Source organism: Monodon monoceros, unplaced genomic scaffold, assembly GCF_005190385.1.
Source record: "Monodon monoceros isolate NGI ecotype Baffin Bay Population unplaced genomic scaffold, NGI_Narwhal_1 Super_Scaffold_2, whole genome shotgun sequence".
In the NCBI taxonomy this organism is placed as follows: domain Eukaryota; kingdom Metazoa; phylum Chordata; class Mammalia; order Artiodactyla; family Monodontidae; genus Monodon; species Monodon monoceros.
In genome coordinates, this window is record NW_021703776.1 from 44,615,998 (window position 1) to 44,632,818 (window position 16,821).

A 16,821-nucleotide genomic window follows, 5' to 3' on the forward strand; every position below is an offset into this window, starting at 1 on the left:
TGCTCTACCATATCACTCTTTTATTTTCCTACCACCATTCTCTGAAATATCTTGTTCCTTCATCTATTAATTTGTTTATTGTCTAGCTGTAGAATTAAGGCTCTAGGAGAACAGAAATCCTGTATATTTTCTTCACCACTGTATTTCTAGTAGATGCTGGGCACAATTATTTAAATAAATAATTAGTTGAATAAATTAATTTCTCAGTGTACATGACAGATCAAAATATACCAAGAAATAGAAAAGCAATCTTTTCCTCTTTCTATAACATATATGTATACCTATACACATATATACACAGACACACACTTACCTGGCCTACAGCGTAGGTGTTTCTGTTTTTTGAGGCACATTATTCAAAATCAGAGGTGGAACATTTTGTTGCTTTAAAGAAAAATAATATATATTGCAGTAAAAATTATTTAAGCCTATTTAAATTGAATAATTTTGATGGGAAAATAGTTTAATATTTTTGGTAAACAACCCCAAAACTACCCATTAGAGACAATGTTTCTCCCACAACTTTTACATCGGTTAAAAATAATCAGATAAAACAGCTTTAAACATGGTAATTTATTTTATGCAGTTGTTTAAATCCATTGTTTAAAAATGTTCAAAAGGCACTTTAAAAAACATATTTAAAAATACATTTTTCTGACTTATTGGTGATCACTTAAAATAAGCAAGTCACCAGACATTTTTAAATCATCCATGATACTATTACCTTACATAATTTTTAAATTCCAAAACACAAACGTTCACTGGGTAATATAACACACTGCTTAGCAGTAAGATTAGTTTCCCTCTAATAATATACTTCATATGGATTATTAATTTGCAGTGCCCTGCAAAGTTATTTAAACTTAACACATATAAACTAAAAACTAGAGAGGTAAAGGAATTGAAATAGAGCATTATTCAACTCTGAAACTAGTTTCAGAGTTGGTTTCTCTAAAGAGAATTTATAAAATTTCTTATTCTAATTTGAATTAAATCTCTATTTCAACTCCAATATATAAACATAAGCCATCTTTTAAAAATCAACAGAGGTTACATTTAGCACAAAATAAACCACAGGTTGTCCCCTAGATTTCTTAAGTATGCTTCTGTCAGGCTTACTATAAATAAGTAGAGAGATGAGGCAAATGAGGTTTTTTTGTTTGTGAAAAGGGGAATTTGGGAAGTAATAGAATCCAAATAATTGTACTTCATTTAATTGTATATCTAGCATTAGTTTAACATTGTAGACTTTTAAGTAGGTCAAGTATCCTGAGAGCCAGTAGGCATTATTCTTAGACAAATTTTTACTTCCAACCTCATAGGGAAACCTAACATTAATAGGTATAAAATAATGTAAGTGATACATACAAACTCTAATCACTAATAACAGCCAAATTAACCTTGCGAAGGCAGAATTAAGAGTAGTTAGAAAATGGAAGTTAGTTATCAAGGAAATAAGGGGCAATAAATACAAAGAAGCAGAAATTGTCAGAGAATATTCTAAAGAAATGAAAATTTAAATGAATAAAAGGGTAGACTTGATCTAATCAATCAAACGAAGGATTTTTCAAGCCTCAATCTGGTAATAATACAGTATAACGGGCTCAAGGAAGTGAAAAATTAATACTCCAACAATTATGAAAATAACCAGTTAGTAAATTTAATGCTCAAATCCAATTACCATACTTAAAAAAAAAATTGGTCAGTGATTTATTTTCGAATCTTCTTACAGTAACAAAAACTCCTCTGAGTTTATTTGAAAACAAATAATTGAACTCTGGGACAAAAATCTGCTTTGTATCATCTATGAACTTCCCACTTGAAAATACAAGTAGACATTGGAGAACGTAAGATAGCAAAAGCCTGTTTTGAGACCATACTAAAATCATTTACCCAGATGACAAAAATCTTAATTCAAAAGACAGTAAGTCATTATCATCATGAAATCTGGTTTTATGTGCTCTATCAAATACTTGGAGAGTTTTTTTCTTTATTAGGTCCTATAGGACAGTCAACTGATTCTTGAAAAGTGATGAAATTTTGATAGTATGAATTGGCAGAAAAACATTCTGCACATTATAAAATAGTACTTTGCTACCTCCATTTAAAATGTTTTTACTAACAACTGTGGACATTTTTTATGACATTCATTTAAGTATGCTTTTAATGAATTAATATATACTTACTAGTATTTATTGAAACTTTTCTGCCCCAATATGAAATTACTAAACTTCATATTTTACTGTGGGCCCTGATATTAGTAACTCTGAAGAAGCTAAAGAATTTTGCCAAAATGAATGATCCACTGACCCTTTAAATTATCTTTAGTCTTTTACATTTAATATAGTGTGATGCTGAACTACACTCATTTAAAACATGCTTTATCTAAATTTTTGAAAGATAACCTTACTTATGGGGCAAGTATCTAAGGATGATTGGCATCAGAATCACCAGGTTTTAGGGGAATGCTGAATAAGACTCACCTGGAGGGCTTGTTTAAACATAATTGCTAGCCTCTACCCCTAGAGTTCCTGATTCAGTAGGTCTGGGGTGAGACCCAGGAGAGGATGCATTACCAACAAGTTTCCAGGTGATGCTGATACTGCTGGTTGGGACCACACACTGGTGGAGAACCAGTGCCCCAGGGTATCTGGTAAGAATGCATACTCCTGGGTCCCATGATAGAATCAAAATTTCTGGAATTGGGGTCTTGAAATCTCCGTTTTAACAAGCTCCCAGGCAAGAGTATAATAACAATAACAATTTAAGAACCACTATGACAATTTAGCTGGTTAATTTGACTACTGCTGGCCAATGCATCAGATGTCACTTGCCATTAAGTAAAAATGGAAATAATGCTAATGATTAACCTCAAGGCTAACATGGGGCAAAGAATACACAGGCTTCCAGTATAAATCCTAGCTCTGTTACTTAGTAGCTTTCTGACAGTGGAAAATGACTCTAGTTTTCTGAGCCTCAGTTTTCTCATCTATAATATGGGAATAACCCCCAATTTGTGAGGATTAACACAGAGTATCTAAGCACGTTACCTGCCATACAGTAGGCATCAAATAAAAACTAGCTATTACTTATTATAAGAAATGTATGAGTTATTTCCTTTATTACCTGATTTGATTAAAGCAGATTTCTCATTCATTTAAAACAAATATTTACACTCCAAGGTAAAGAATAATAAGAAAACTTTATACTTAGCACTCCATACTCTGGGCCAAACAGTGTTTTTAAAAGCCGTACACATTTTCACTCATTTAATCCTCATATAAATCCTGTGAGGTAGGTAGTATTATTGTCCCTAGTTTACAGATGAGGGAACTGAGGCACAGAGAGATTAAGTAAATTGCTCAAGGTTACAAAACTAGTGATGGAGCAAGAATTTAAACCCAGGCAGTCTGACTTCAGACCCCAGGATTCATCACAATGTTGATTTCCTAAGAATCAATTTTAAGGTTTTTGGATGTTTATGGTAAACCATTTATACTTCTAGTACAGAAAAGTAGCATGTACGGACTGCAAATAAATTCCTATCCATACCAAGGTAAAGAGTTGTTCAAAGAATAGAATGAACGCCTTGAAATTCTGGCAGGTGATATCATCATGAAAATAACAAAAAACAATTCAATTGGTAAAAACTGGTATAAGTTTTCACTATGTTGACAGAGTAATCCATAATTAGCCACTAAGATGAACATCCTCTCAAATATACAGCTGAAAGAGGTCATGGTTTTGACATGCTTTGGCACAATAAATATAAACTATTTAGCTAAGCAGCAGAATCAATGGCATGACAGCCACATAAAATTAGCATAATGATAAAACATAAGAGAAATGTAAATTATTTGTAACGTTTAAGATAATCTTATGGAAAGTCTGTAAAGTATTCTGTTAGGATACACTAAGATGATATTGCGAAAGACAACAAAAATTTAAAATTTTCTTTCCTTCCAGAAATTCTTTAAATAGAGGGTACCTAAAATTAGAACAAAACATTTATGAATGTGTTTTTGATGTCATCAAGAACTGTCCATTGGCAAAACAATCATCCCCAAATAAGTCAGCATCAAAATTCAGGCTGTTATTCGTAAACTAAGTATTTGGTCTTTTAATATCTGACATATTTCAATTTGTTTAAGCACTCTGCATTTTTTAATGTTTTTAATTAACTCTGGTCAAAATCTCACAAATTATTTTGCCAGTGTAACTAACAGCCACCTCAGAGCCTGAAAATGAATCTCAAAACTCTGCTTTAAACAAGTTATGAAAGGCACAAACAAGTTCTCATCTCTCAGCAGGATGAGAATGAAAGGAACTATAATTATGTAGTTGGACAGTTTTAAATAATCAGTTAAAAATGTTACTTAGTGATTCCTGAGAGTGGCACTAATATAAGAAAAGCATCCCCAAATAGCACTACATTTACTATTTATTAGTTACCCATAATTAACAATGGGCAAATTTGGGAATAAAATATTTAAAAATGCATGTTTACAGAATGCTATTAACACTTTCAGTAAATAAATATTAATAGTTGAGAATGGCATTCAAGAATGGTTAAACATGTTTCGGAAAGAGACAATGGGGACTCAGTAAAAGATTAACTATTAATTAGAACCAAGTATATAATACAGTCAAGGCCCATGATAATTTCAAAATGTGGTTTTATTAATGCACTTTAGGTCAAGTGCCATTCTTATTCTACCTTACTCTGGAAGAAATACTGCCAATTATAAATAGTCACAGCAAAATTTTCATTAGACAAAAGTTGGACGTGTGTGTGTGGGGGGGTTGGTTCATTTATATCATACTGCAAATATAAACTCATGTTTTGAGTTTACAAGCAACACTGAGCAACAATATTTCCTTCTAAATTTTCTTTAAGGCAGATCTGTGTAGCATCGTGTGTGGGTTACTAACAATGATGCAGTGTAGTTTTAGCAAATTTAACTGTTTTAGTTTCTCAGTGAAAATAATACATGTGGTCAGGAACAGGCAACAAAATCTCTTCTCGTTCCTCTGCCTGGCCACCATTTTAAAAACACAAGTTTTTCATATATGTATATATATTACTGTATCAAAACACATTTCAACAGACTTCACAGCTCACTTAAAGCTTCAGTTTACAGTCATTCATATGAAAAATTTCTAATATGGAATGTTCACTTAGAAAGAATTCCTCACTGGGATTCCAGTGTTCTATATCAGAAATGGAGAAGTTCTTCTTCAGTGCAATGCTAGACATTTTACCTCTGTTCATTTATGTTTTTCTTTCAGGGGCTCCTGATTTACTTTTGTATCTTCGTTTTTGTATGTTTGACTTATTTCCTTTAGCATCTTCTCAGGTAAGGCAGGTTGATATCTGTATAAATAACCATACGGACGAAGATGATAAACGAGGTATTCTAACTCATACATAGTTGTAGGATCAACATAGTGAAAAGAAACTGCAAGATCAGAACAGCAACCAGGACCCTAAAAAAGTAATGGAAACAGGCATTATTAATAGCACATTGTTAACATACAATATTCAAATACTGATAAAGGAAACACTAATTTTAACAGAATCCAAGCATTAAGGCTGGCAAAGTAAAGCAGAGGCACATAATTTATTAGACCTGTGAAAGAAACCAAGAGTTTTCAGAGTTCCCAATGATTTAAAATCAAACATGAAGTTACTGAAGTATATCTAACTGAAACAATATTCTCTCATGCCCTATGGATAAGCAAAAAAAGAAAACGCTTGAGACCTCTTCAAATAAAAGGGTCAGCTATACAAAGGATAATGCTCTATTTCTCCAAGTTTTGCTTTCTCTTCATAACTTTCTCACTATGAAGTTTTGCTTGGCTCAGCCTCAGAAAGACACCTTTGGAACATTCAATGACTACAAAGCCTTGCCCAGTATGTGTCTGCAACCTAATACTTCATCGACAAATCAACCCAAACAGTATAGTATTTAAGAGAGGAAGTGCTGAGTCACACCTGGGTTTGCGTCTAAATTTTGCCTACTAGTATATAATCTTGGGCAAGTTACTTAATCTCTATAAGCTTCTATTTCCCTATGTTCAAAAGATGCTTACTTAAAGGAGACAACGTGTCACCCACTTGGTACCATGCTTTACCTATAGTAAATGCTCAATAAATGTTAGCTATTACTGACAGAATAATCAAGTTCAGGTGGCCCTCAGTAAGTAGGTCAAAGTTAAACCTTTGTTCAGTTATATAACTCTCATAGATTTCTAATAGCGTTGGCATGAGAGCAGATTTAAATAAAACAAGACAAAAACAAAATAACAAAAATACAACAAACATACAAGAGGAATGAAAACGCAAGAAAATAAAACAGAAATTTTAAAAACTGGTCCCAGACTTAAATAGTCACAAGGTCATCTGGGGGTCAGAACTGGTATCTGGAGACTGTTTCATTCAGATGACTCCAAGAAAACTTAAGTCTCTAATGTCTTTGCAGGGGCCCAGGGAGAAAAACAGTCTGGCAAGTTCCCAGAGAAGATTCATATTGACCTATTAAATTGAACATTTAATAATTCATGTTTGGAAGTATGTAGCTTACAATGCAGTAAAAATCATTAAGAAATTGTCCACTGTATTTCCTCTGACGTTTCCTTTGAAACAAACACTGGATATGTGGGTTTCTTGGACCACTAAGTAGATGCTGGAAAATTATCTGGTGCCTACTTTTTACAACTTTAGGGAATTTAATAATAGGAATATGAAAAGTAAACAGATAAGTCAACTTGTGATTATCAAACCAGCTCTGTCAAGTAGATATATGTGAGTCACACAATGCAATAGCCATACTTAAAAAGTAAAAATAGGTGAAATTAATTTGAATATATTTTAACTGAATAAATCTATATTATTTTCTTAATATTCAATAGGTGATCAATATTTTTTAAATTACTGATGAAATCATTCTTTTAATTTGTGCTAAGTCCTTGAAATCAAGTATGAGTTTTATACCTGAGCACATCTAAATTTTGATAGCCATACTTCAAACACTCAGTAGTCATATATGGTTAGTGGCTACTATAGTGGCCAGTGCATAGTAAACTAAAGACTAGAACAAGAGCGGTTAATATTAAATTACTGATCCTCTCTGGAAGCAATTTTATATAACTCTGAAATATTGCAATAATATTTTTGATAAGATTTACTGCATTAATTATGTTATACTCTATTGCACTGTTTTGTTACTGGATGGCCAGGATACTGTTTTTATTAAGCTTTATAAGCAATAAAAGGCTATAAAAAACCAGCTAAAATTATTAGAAACAAAATACCTAGTTCTTTGCATATGATTATGGATACCCCAAAAACTCGAGAGTGAAAAATCATCAGAAATAAAAAATCCAGGAAAAGAGCCAGATTTTAAAGATGATTTTTTTTTAAAAAAAAAAACAGCTTTCATGTATATACTAGTTAAAAAGTTTTTAGAAAAGAGCCCAAGTAGAAGAGTAACAAAAATACTAAAAACCTAGGGAGATACTTAAGAAATAAAGATTTACCTGAAGAAAAGTATAAAACTTTACTAAGGGACCTAAAAGGAACTTAAAAAATCCTGGGCAAAGATGTCCACCGTTCCTAAATTAATAAGTTTATACACAAGAAGAAAGACATGAGAGTTGCCAAAACAATTTAAAAGAGAGGGAGAAGTAAAGGAGAGGAAGACACACTCTTAATAACTTAAAATTTTTGTGAAGCTACAAGGTTCAAAACAATATGGTACTGAGCCAAAACCAAATAGAACTGAAATCTCAGATACAGATCCTACTATAAGTAATGCTATAGTGGATGATAATAAAGGAGGTATTTTTAAATCAGTAATGAAAGCAAGACTCAGTTAATAAATGGTACTGGAATAATTAGTTAACAATTTGGAAAAATCAAGAGCTCTCTACATCAACCATATATCAGTAAGTTTCAAATGGATTAGAGTTAATGCAAATAAAACTGAAGAATTAATATAATAAACCATATTTGATCATTTCTGACCTACGAAAAGGCAATTTCACAAGTAGAGGGTTTTTAAAATATTTTAAAATCCACTTATTTTAAATCCACTGTATTAAGACTGATTGCAAATTTTCTGGTGAAAAATCTACTGCTAGGGAATAGACTGTATGTAGTCCTAGAGAATAGACTTTATTCCTAGGGAACAGACTTTATACCTAGGAATAGACTTACTTCTAGGGAAGTGAGAAAGTGGTATGAGAAGGGAACTGCACGCAAAGTTCTGAACAACCAGCTTAAGAACACAACTCTTTGATCATCTAGAATATCTCACACCCTAACCTCTAAAAAAAATTTTCTACAGTGTATTTTTAGTGATTACTAGAGAGAGGAAGTGTATGTATGAGACTCAGGATGGCTTTGAAAACAGTAACTCCCTTAGAGAGAAGATGATTTATTAAATGATGAGTAATAATAGAAGTCTGATTTCACTTTGGGTTTATATAGAACCTCCTGAGAGAGAAGAGACAATATCAGAAGGTTGGGTCAATTTTGGAACTTCCAAGCCCATTTTACAGTCTTCAATACAACTCACAAATTATTATAGAAGGAACATAAAATTTTCCATCCATTTAAAAAGCTAGTACAATTTAAATAAAATATGTACTATAGAAATATTTATTTTGTTAATATAAAGTATATTGTTGGGTATACCCTATATGTAGGTGGGAACTGTGGGCAGTACTCTTAAAGAGAAAGTAGGATATTTTGCTGGTTACAAAATAATGACAATTATGATGTCTCTTTACTGTTACTGTTATGTGTACTCAATATCAGATACTCTCAGTAAAATCTTACATGCATTAGGTGTACTTGTTATTACGCATTTGTAATGTTTTTGAGTTTGGGTATATTTTTGTATGGGAAGGGGTGCAGAATTAAGAAGGGAAGAGGTCAAGTAATCTTGGAATGGTTTAAGAAGAGTTTACACTAAAGAAGAATCCAAAGTAGTACCTCACGAAAACCAAAACAAAAATAGACTATCAAAAGCACACTTGGGAATACATCTGTTTTATAGTTTAGGAAATTCTTGCATCTCTAATAGTGATAAGATGCTAGCATACGGTTTCAAACAACCTCATTACATAAAACTGTGTTTTAAAATGTTTATTCAAGTGGAATTTATCCCAACAAAAGAATATTTATTCTAACATATCCCCTACCCTCCTTTCGGGGGCACATATCCCATTAATCAGAGAGGGGTGCTCATGATGGAAATAACACAAGCTTTTAGAACCAGAGTGGATTTGCAATACTGCCTAGGCTACTTAGCAGGATAGACCAGTTACTTGATTTTCCTGAGCCCCAGTTTTGTCCCCTCTTAAATGCAGGATTGCCGTAAGGATTAGCTATCATTTCTGTGTAAGTAACAAGAACACACTGGTGGTTGAGAGCTGAAACGGTAGTGATTTGCTTCGAGTTTTCCTTTTTTAAAGCTGATAGCTTAAAGCTTGGGTCAGATATTCTCGGTCAAGGTTTTGAAAACACAGTGCTGTTGACATTTTGGGCTGGATAATCTTTGTTGTGAGGGCTGCCCTGTGCATTGTGGAATGTTTAGCACCTAGTGGGTTTACAGTCTCGTGGGTTTCTATCCATTAGGTGCCAGTAGCAACTGCTAAGTTAACAAGCAAAAAGGTCTCCAGATTTTGCCAAATGTCCTCTGGGAAGCAAAAAAGCCCCTGGTTGAGAACCACTGTTCTAGCTGATGATCTGAAAACATTGGCTCATGAAGAAGAGAAAGGTAGCACAAAGTGTATTATTTGTACCTTAGGGCCAGAGGAAAGAAGGTGAAGAGCACTAGCAACTTGCCTTGAGACATATTAATCAACAAGAGAACTAAGTCTAAAAGCTAGGTTTCATGACTCCCAGTCTCCAGTCATTCACCGCTGCAATGCTCATATAGTGAAAAACCAGCAACAGCCTACTAAATATACATCGGCTGAAGAATGGGTAAGTTACAGTATATTCATATATTAGATTATGACACAGCCGTCTAAATTAATGAAGCAGATACATACATTAATGTTGACAAATTTCAATGTGTGAAAAAGGCATATGTTCAAGTATACATGAGGTATAATTCCACTTAAAGATCTGCAAAACAATATCCTATATATTATTTATAGATTCATAAAAACGTAGGAAAAATATAAAAACACGCATGGTTATTATAAGTACTAAACTCATGATAGTGGTTAACTCTGAGGAAGGAGGTAAGAGAACTGGACTGAGGAGGGTACATAGGCCTCATTTAGTTCTATATCTTTTTCTTTTAAAAAAATAATCTGAAGCAAATGTGACAAAAGATTAATATTTGGTAAAGCTGATTGTTGGGTACAAAATAGTATATCCTTCTCAAATATTTAGCTATACATCTGAAACATTTAGTAAAATAATGTATTTTAGATAAAATTCTCAGGAATGTAAGCTAAGGTGTCAAGTGAGATCTAGGACTTATTAGGTGCTCACTGTGTGATAGACATGGTCCTACACCGTAACTACCACTGAATGAGACAGGTACATCAGATCCATCTTACAAATGAGGAAACTTAGGCTCAGGAATTAGGCAAATTCTGTCCATCCAAGGTCATTCAGCAGGATTTGAACGTAGGTCTTTCTGAACCTCAAAGTCTTTTCATGTGTTGTTCCTAAAGACGTGAAGGCTCTTTACCCAGATCTTCCCGTAGCCTGCTTTCTAACCTCATTCAGGTTTCTGTTCAAAAGTTACCCTTTAGAGAAGTCTTCCTTAATTGCCTAAACTACAGTACCCCATTCCACTCTGGGTCACTCTCCATCCTCTTACCTGGGTTTACTGTTCTTCAGGGCACTTGCCACTACCTAAAATCATATTATAACTTGACTTGTCTGCCTGTTTATTGTATGTCTCTTCATCCAGAATGTAAGGTTCATAAGAACTGGAACTTGGCCATATTTACTGCTATATTCTTAGTGCCTGGCATACAGTAGTACGAATATTTGTTGAATTACCACTGCCGACACCTTTGTTCTCATCTACTCTGTTACACTGCCATTCGATATAAAAAGACTAAGGTAGATTCTTAGTTATTGATACTAAAGAAACATACACATTATTAGTTTTTTTTTTAAGTAAACAAAAGTCAGTCTAAGTATTTATACAGTAATAAAATTTCTAAACTTACCTCTACAGGAGGATAATAGTTATAATTCCAGTACCAAAAGGTTCTAGGCAGATAACCCTTAATTAAATGGTGTTCTGGTACAAAGGGATGAAAAGTTTCTTTTCCAGTGGTATCTCTGGAATCTCCTGCTTCTACATTTATAATTTCCATGCATCTCCCCAGTGCTAAATCTTCGATGGAGGAACTATGCGTACATTTGTCTGTTTTAAATGCATCAACAAATCTCTTCAAGGCTTCTTTGCTCAGTACATATCCTGCTCCTCCACTCATGTAGCCCTGCTTTACATAGGGCTTAAATCTTCTCCCGAAGTAAATGGGCTCTTCAGGGTTGTATTTTGAGAGAAGCCATCTCAAGTTATCTAATATAACATACGTATCATCATCTGCTTTCATAAACCAATCAGCATCTTCTAAATAATGATCATGAACATACTGAAAAGCTTTAATTGTTTTCCAGTATAGTTGGTCTCTGCCTTCTCTGGTTTTTAGTCCCACAGCAGGGAAGTCTTTATTTTCTTCTGAACTCATAAATAACACTTTATTACAACGCTGGGCCCATGTAGCTTTGACGTGTTTAGCCTTTTTCTCTAGATTTTGAGGCCCTGTCATTACCCAGCAAAGAATTTTAACCTTCTGATAGAGGTTTTCAGCGATGTCAGTGTTCTCATCTATTAAACAGAAATTGTTTAAAGTTAATTTACATAGTTGTAAAATCCAAATAAATTATATCAAAGAAGACATTTTCTTAAACAATTTCAAAGATCCCCCCGCCCCCATATACCTCTTTACCATTAGTGATTTAGCTGAAAGAAACAGAACATTGACAGGAATTTCTCACTGCTGTGAATAAGCTTCTGAAGGGCAGTAAAGACAAACTAATGAAGCAGCAGTTCATTTTGGAGTCCACAAGAGTCTAGTGTTAAGAATTTCTACAAGTACCCTGAGGTGGTTTTAAAAATGTTTTCATGACTACCCCAGTTCGAAGAAGAGGAGTTAATGCAAAACAGAGATTACTTCTTACAGTAACATACCTCATTCCAAAATGCAAATCTAACAGTGAGAAACAGAAGAACAGGTAGCGGTAGTATTTCCAAGATTGTCTAGAGCAGTGTTTTTCAAAGCACTGGTCGGCAAAGAAATAGGGAGCTTATGCCAGAATATAAAGCAACATGTTACTTCTTTCATCAAGGAAGTTTTACTACAACCTATCAAAACGTCCACTTAACTCAGCAGCGAGCTTAACTGAGTTACATCCTGGTGCAAGATCCTTATTAGGATGCAGACAGGTAACAAACAATTCACAGGCTGTCAGGCCAAGGCTACCTTTTGAGTAACACTGCTCTAGAGGAAGAATCCAACTATGATATTCCAGATCAGTGCTTGGTGAAGGATCAATTTTTATTTCCAATAGTTAGAGACCTATACTTCTGTAAATATGCTAAAAATGAATTACTAATAAAATAAAATTTAAAAAATAAATATAAAATACAAGCCCAAAGTTTTTATTTCTAGATTTATTCAAAATTATTGTCAAATTACCATAAAGGTTTCTAACTATTTAATCCTGATTTTAATACTTATTTAGTTGTGGACCAGCATGAGTCTGCAAAACCTCACTTTGTGTAGCAATGCTCTAGGCAGAATTCTGAGGAAACATCCTTAAAGTTAAGGTCAACCAGTGAGTTAAAAAAGCTCAGCCCTGCGAAAAGTTAACAACTGGAGGCAAAAATTTCTAGTTAACTGATGGAGAGAGAGTAGAAGGAAAGATTGGGCAGGGCATGAAAGTATTCTCATGTCCTTCTGAATTTCAAGAATTCACAATCCAAAAACAGAGAAAATTACCCTCTTTTCAGTCAGAGAGCATTCACATTTCATATACTTGAGGAGCCCAATCTCTTAGCTGTACAGATATACCAAATTCTGGATGGTGGGGAAAGTGGTGGAAGCAGCAATCCCCAATATGTTTCACTTAGAGCAAGACATCCTTCTCCCTACTGCTGGAATCTGGTAGATAGTCTTTCTCATTCTTTCAATTATTAATTCATTCATTACTCTGTAGTAGGCATGTACTGGTACAGGAGATAAAAAGATGAATAAGACACATGTATTATTCATGTGTCTTCAGAAGAATTCATTCTAGCATGGGAGCTTGGCATGCAAACCAATACTTGCCATACACTAGAAATGCTATAATAGAGGTATGTATGAAGGTTTCAATGTGCTGAGGGTAAAATAAAGCAATGCCTTATAAACACTATAGAACAGTGGAATGGGAAGTTGGCTAGAATAGAGAAGAAGGGGATATAAAGCAATATCAGGAAAAATAAGACATGATGCAAAAATTAGGTCTCTAAATGAAGCTCACCAGAAGAAAGGACAAAAGGCATGGTGAAGTTTGCTTGAGAGCAGGTACATGGATATACAGCCTGAACTAGGGCAAGCGTGCTACAGATTGAGAGAAGTAACCTAAAAAATGGTAAAGAAGCAGACTGTTAGAATTTATGAGAAACAGGACTGATTGGTAAGCAAAGGAAAGCACCTACCACGACTTCATAGTTTCTGGCTTAGGCAGAAAGTAATGAGCTATATAAAAATAGGAGAAAGAATGAATTTTAGGATTATAAAGGAAAAGGAGTGTGATTTACACATGTTAAGTCTGAGAGAAACAGACCTCTAGCATACCCCACATTCTGTGGACCATCAAGTAGGACAAGTAGATCCTAATATATGTGCCTGCAGTGAGGCCGATCTAGTACAGCCTACCAGGAGTAGAGAAGCCTGGCTCCAACTGAGAAGACCTAGAGCAATGATACAGATCAAGTGCACAATGATTAAACTGCTCTGTGATAAGAACATGGCTGCTCAGAGCTGAATCACTGTCATATAAACATTCACACACACGACACACTTTGTAATAGTATGCATGTATTTGCTAGTTCATAAAACTCAACAAGGATGTGATACCTCGCCCTCAACCTCAGCTTGAGAGATAGGAAAGAAGCAATTTACTGCCAAAAAGATAAGAGAAAAAACCCTTAATGGGGGACCCTCTGCATTCCAGAATTCCAATGGTTTTTCAAGCTGCTGTACTGTTTTCTGTCAAATAAATCACAATTTGCAGAGATCTTTGAATTCTGAATGTCTTCTCGTAGTGTCTGGAACTGGGCTAAGGTAAAGCCAGCAAGGAACAGATGGAAACTAAAATTATGGGGATTGATGACATCACACAGGCAAAGAAAGAGCCAAAGGACAGAAACTTGGAGAAAACCAGCATTTAAGGGGCACATAGAGGACATAATTCAGAACATTTGGATAGAGGTAGAAGACCAGGAGAAAATGAAGTCATTATATATAACACATTCCTAGTTTTCTACTTTCCTAATTTTTTATGCCTCTCAAAACAAGAAAAGATTAGTTACGTTAGCTACTGATAAAATATAAATTGAGATTTATATATACCTCTTGAGCTTTTCTAGGAAAACCAGACTAAGCAAAAACCAAGATTAAAACAAGATGATAGCAAAAACCAAAGACACAGATATGAACCATGATAACAAAATTAAAATTTTTAGAAACAAATCTAACTTGAAAGTCTTGCCTTTCCCCAAATTATGGTTTCTGAACTATTTCTATTTAAAAATAAATTCAAAGTTAATATCTTACACCCTAAATAAATCTGGGTTTTAGCAATTGCCTTCTCCTGAGGCAAAGCAAGAACTGTCATTTAATATCTAGAATTAAGCTCATTTTCATCAAAAGATATAGTGATATAATAAAATTCATATAAATAACTTTTTCCAATTCTCTCAACACTTAAACAGATTGAAAAATATGGTTTATCTTTACTCCTTAATAAAGTAAGCCATACCTTTATGTTGGCTAGCATCTGCATCAAAGTTCATCTGTCCTTCTAGATGATTCTGTTCATTATCATATGAATGCCTAGCATGAGGATCATTATGAAGAATATTAGGCTGGAGGTCCCTCTGTTCTCCCAACAAAATACTAAGTAGCTGAGAACATAAAACAAATCCGATTGCTGATCCACAAAGGAAGGTTAAAAAATTCAGCCAAGATTTAGAGGCCATTTCCCGAAAATGTATTTCTGTAAGAAAAAAATTAGCAGGGCGTTATAAATTATAAAGCAATATAAATACCAAGAGTAAGCACTGATAACTTTTAGCTATACTGGGAAGTTAATTCCTTTCATGCAGGAGAACATATCTAAGAGCATTTAACTTTTGTCCCTCTATTTGCTGCGAAAACACACAGTATGGACAATTCAGTAAAATAAATGAGTAGCAACTAGGAGGATCACTGCTGGGGTGGGGCACGGGCAAATATGTCAGTATTTACACACAGAATTTCCTGTTCTTCTAGCCAGGATCCTGCATGGACCCAAGCCTGCTTGCCACGTTCTTTTTCTTTCTTTGCTATCAAAATACTTATATTTACCCTTTTTCTCTTTTGGTAGTAATCATTACCTACTCTCATCAGGGGTCAGCAAACATTTTCTGTAAAGAATTAGAAATAAAATACATCAGGCTTTGTGGACCACAAATAGTGTCTTGTATATTCTTTTTCTTGCTTTTTATTAAAACAATCTTTTAAAGATGTAAGAAGAATTCTTAGCTTGTAGAAGGCTAGAGTCAGCACTGTTTCGGGATCCGCAGGGCCAAACCTATCTGCCACCTGTTTTTGTAAGTGAAGTTTTACTTGAATACACCCAGTGTTGACTATGGCTGCTTTTGCACTACAACAGCAGAGTTGAGTACCTGCAACAGTGGCAGTATGTCCCGCAAAGCCTCATCTAGCCCTTTAAAAGAAAAGTTTGCCAACTCCTCGCCCTAATACCCAGGCTTCACTGCAGTGGTGAATGCAGCTGCCACCTGCTCACCATCTTTCATTGTTATCCCACTGGACTGCAAGACCTCGAACAGCATCTATATATCACTAGGATTAAGTAGGATGCCTGGGACAGTGGCTGCTCGACAAATGCCTGTTGAACTGCCTGACAACGAAACAGGCCCTTCTTAAGGGTTTGCTAATAATTACTACATGGTGAACTTATAAATTCCTATGAAATTCTTATGAGAATAGTCCTAATTCTACAGTTTCCAACTCCCCAAGATAATTTTTTAAACGTTTGCTAAGCATCTACCACATGCCAGATGCAGTCCATACTTTATCTCGCTTGAAAAAAATTTTAATTTCATTTTTCATTCTCACTATGACCATTTTGCAGATAAGAAAACAGAAATTTAAAAAAGTTAACAGATAACTTGCATAGGTTGACAAAAATCAATAAAAGTCACAATTTGAACCCACGTCTGTCTGCTTAAAAAGTCAGTGCTCTTTCCATTGCATTTCTCAAACTCTTTACCCAATCACCACTAACAGCACAGGACAATGGACATGTATAGTGAAGGTAGGGGTTTGGGAGATATGACCGTCAAAATAAAAACTGCTTTGAAATATTTTGTAAAAACAAATAAACAAACCAATGATCACCACTGGAACAACAAAACAACTTCATGTGGTTATATTTCCAGAATGGCTAGGTTCTTTAAAACCAACCATCCAGCTGAGTACAACCAGAAAAGCTGAACAAAATGT

General features: G+C 34.4%; 1 protein-coding gene across 3 annotated transcripts in view; it reads right to left on the reverse strand.

The window, feature by feature from the left end:
• Positions 1-370: 370 nt before the first annotated feature.
• The window catches only part of C1GALT1 (core 1 synthase, glycoprotein-N-acetylgalactosamine 3-beta-galactosyltransferase 1), a 32,773-nt gene continuing 16,322 nt past the window's right edge, over positions 371-16,821 (reverse strand). For 2 of the 3 annotated variants that reach the window (XM_029234489.1, XM_029234491.1), the window contains exons 2-4: positions 15,074-15,310; positions 11,206-11,873; positions 4,660-5,487 (exon numbers count right to left, since the gene is read on the reverse strand). In XM_029234489.1, the coding sequence (XP_029090322.1) occupies positions 5,269-5,487; positions 11,206-11,873; positions 15,074-15,310 (1,124 nt within the window). In that variant the 3' untranslated portion in view covers positions 4,660-5,268. Of the gene's footprint in view, positions 385-4,659; positions 5,488-11,205; positions 11,874-15,073; positions 15,311-16,821 lie in introns of those variants that run through there. The other variant, XM_029234490.1, reaches the window with a different exon arrangement.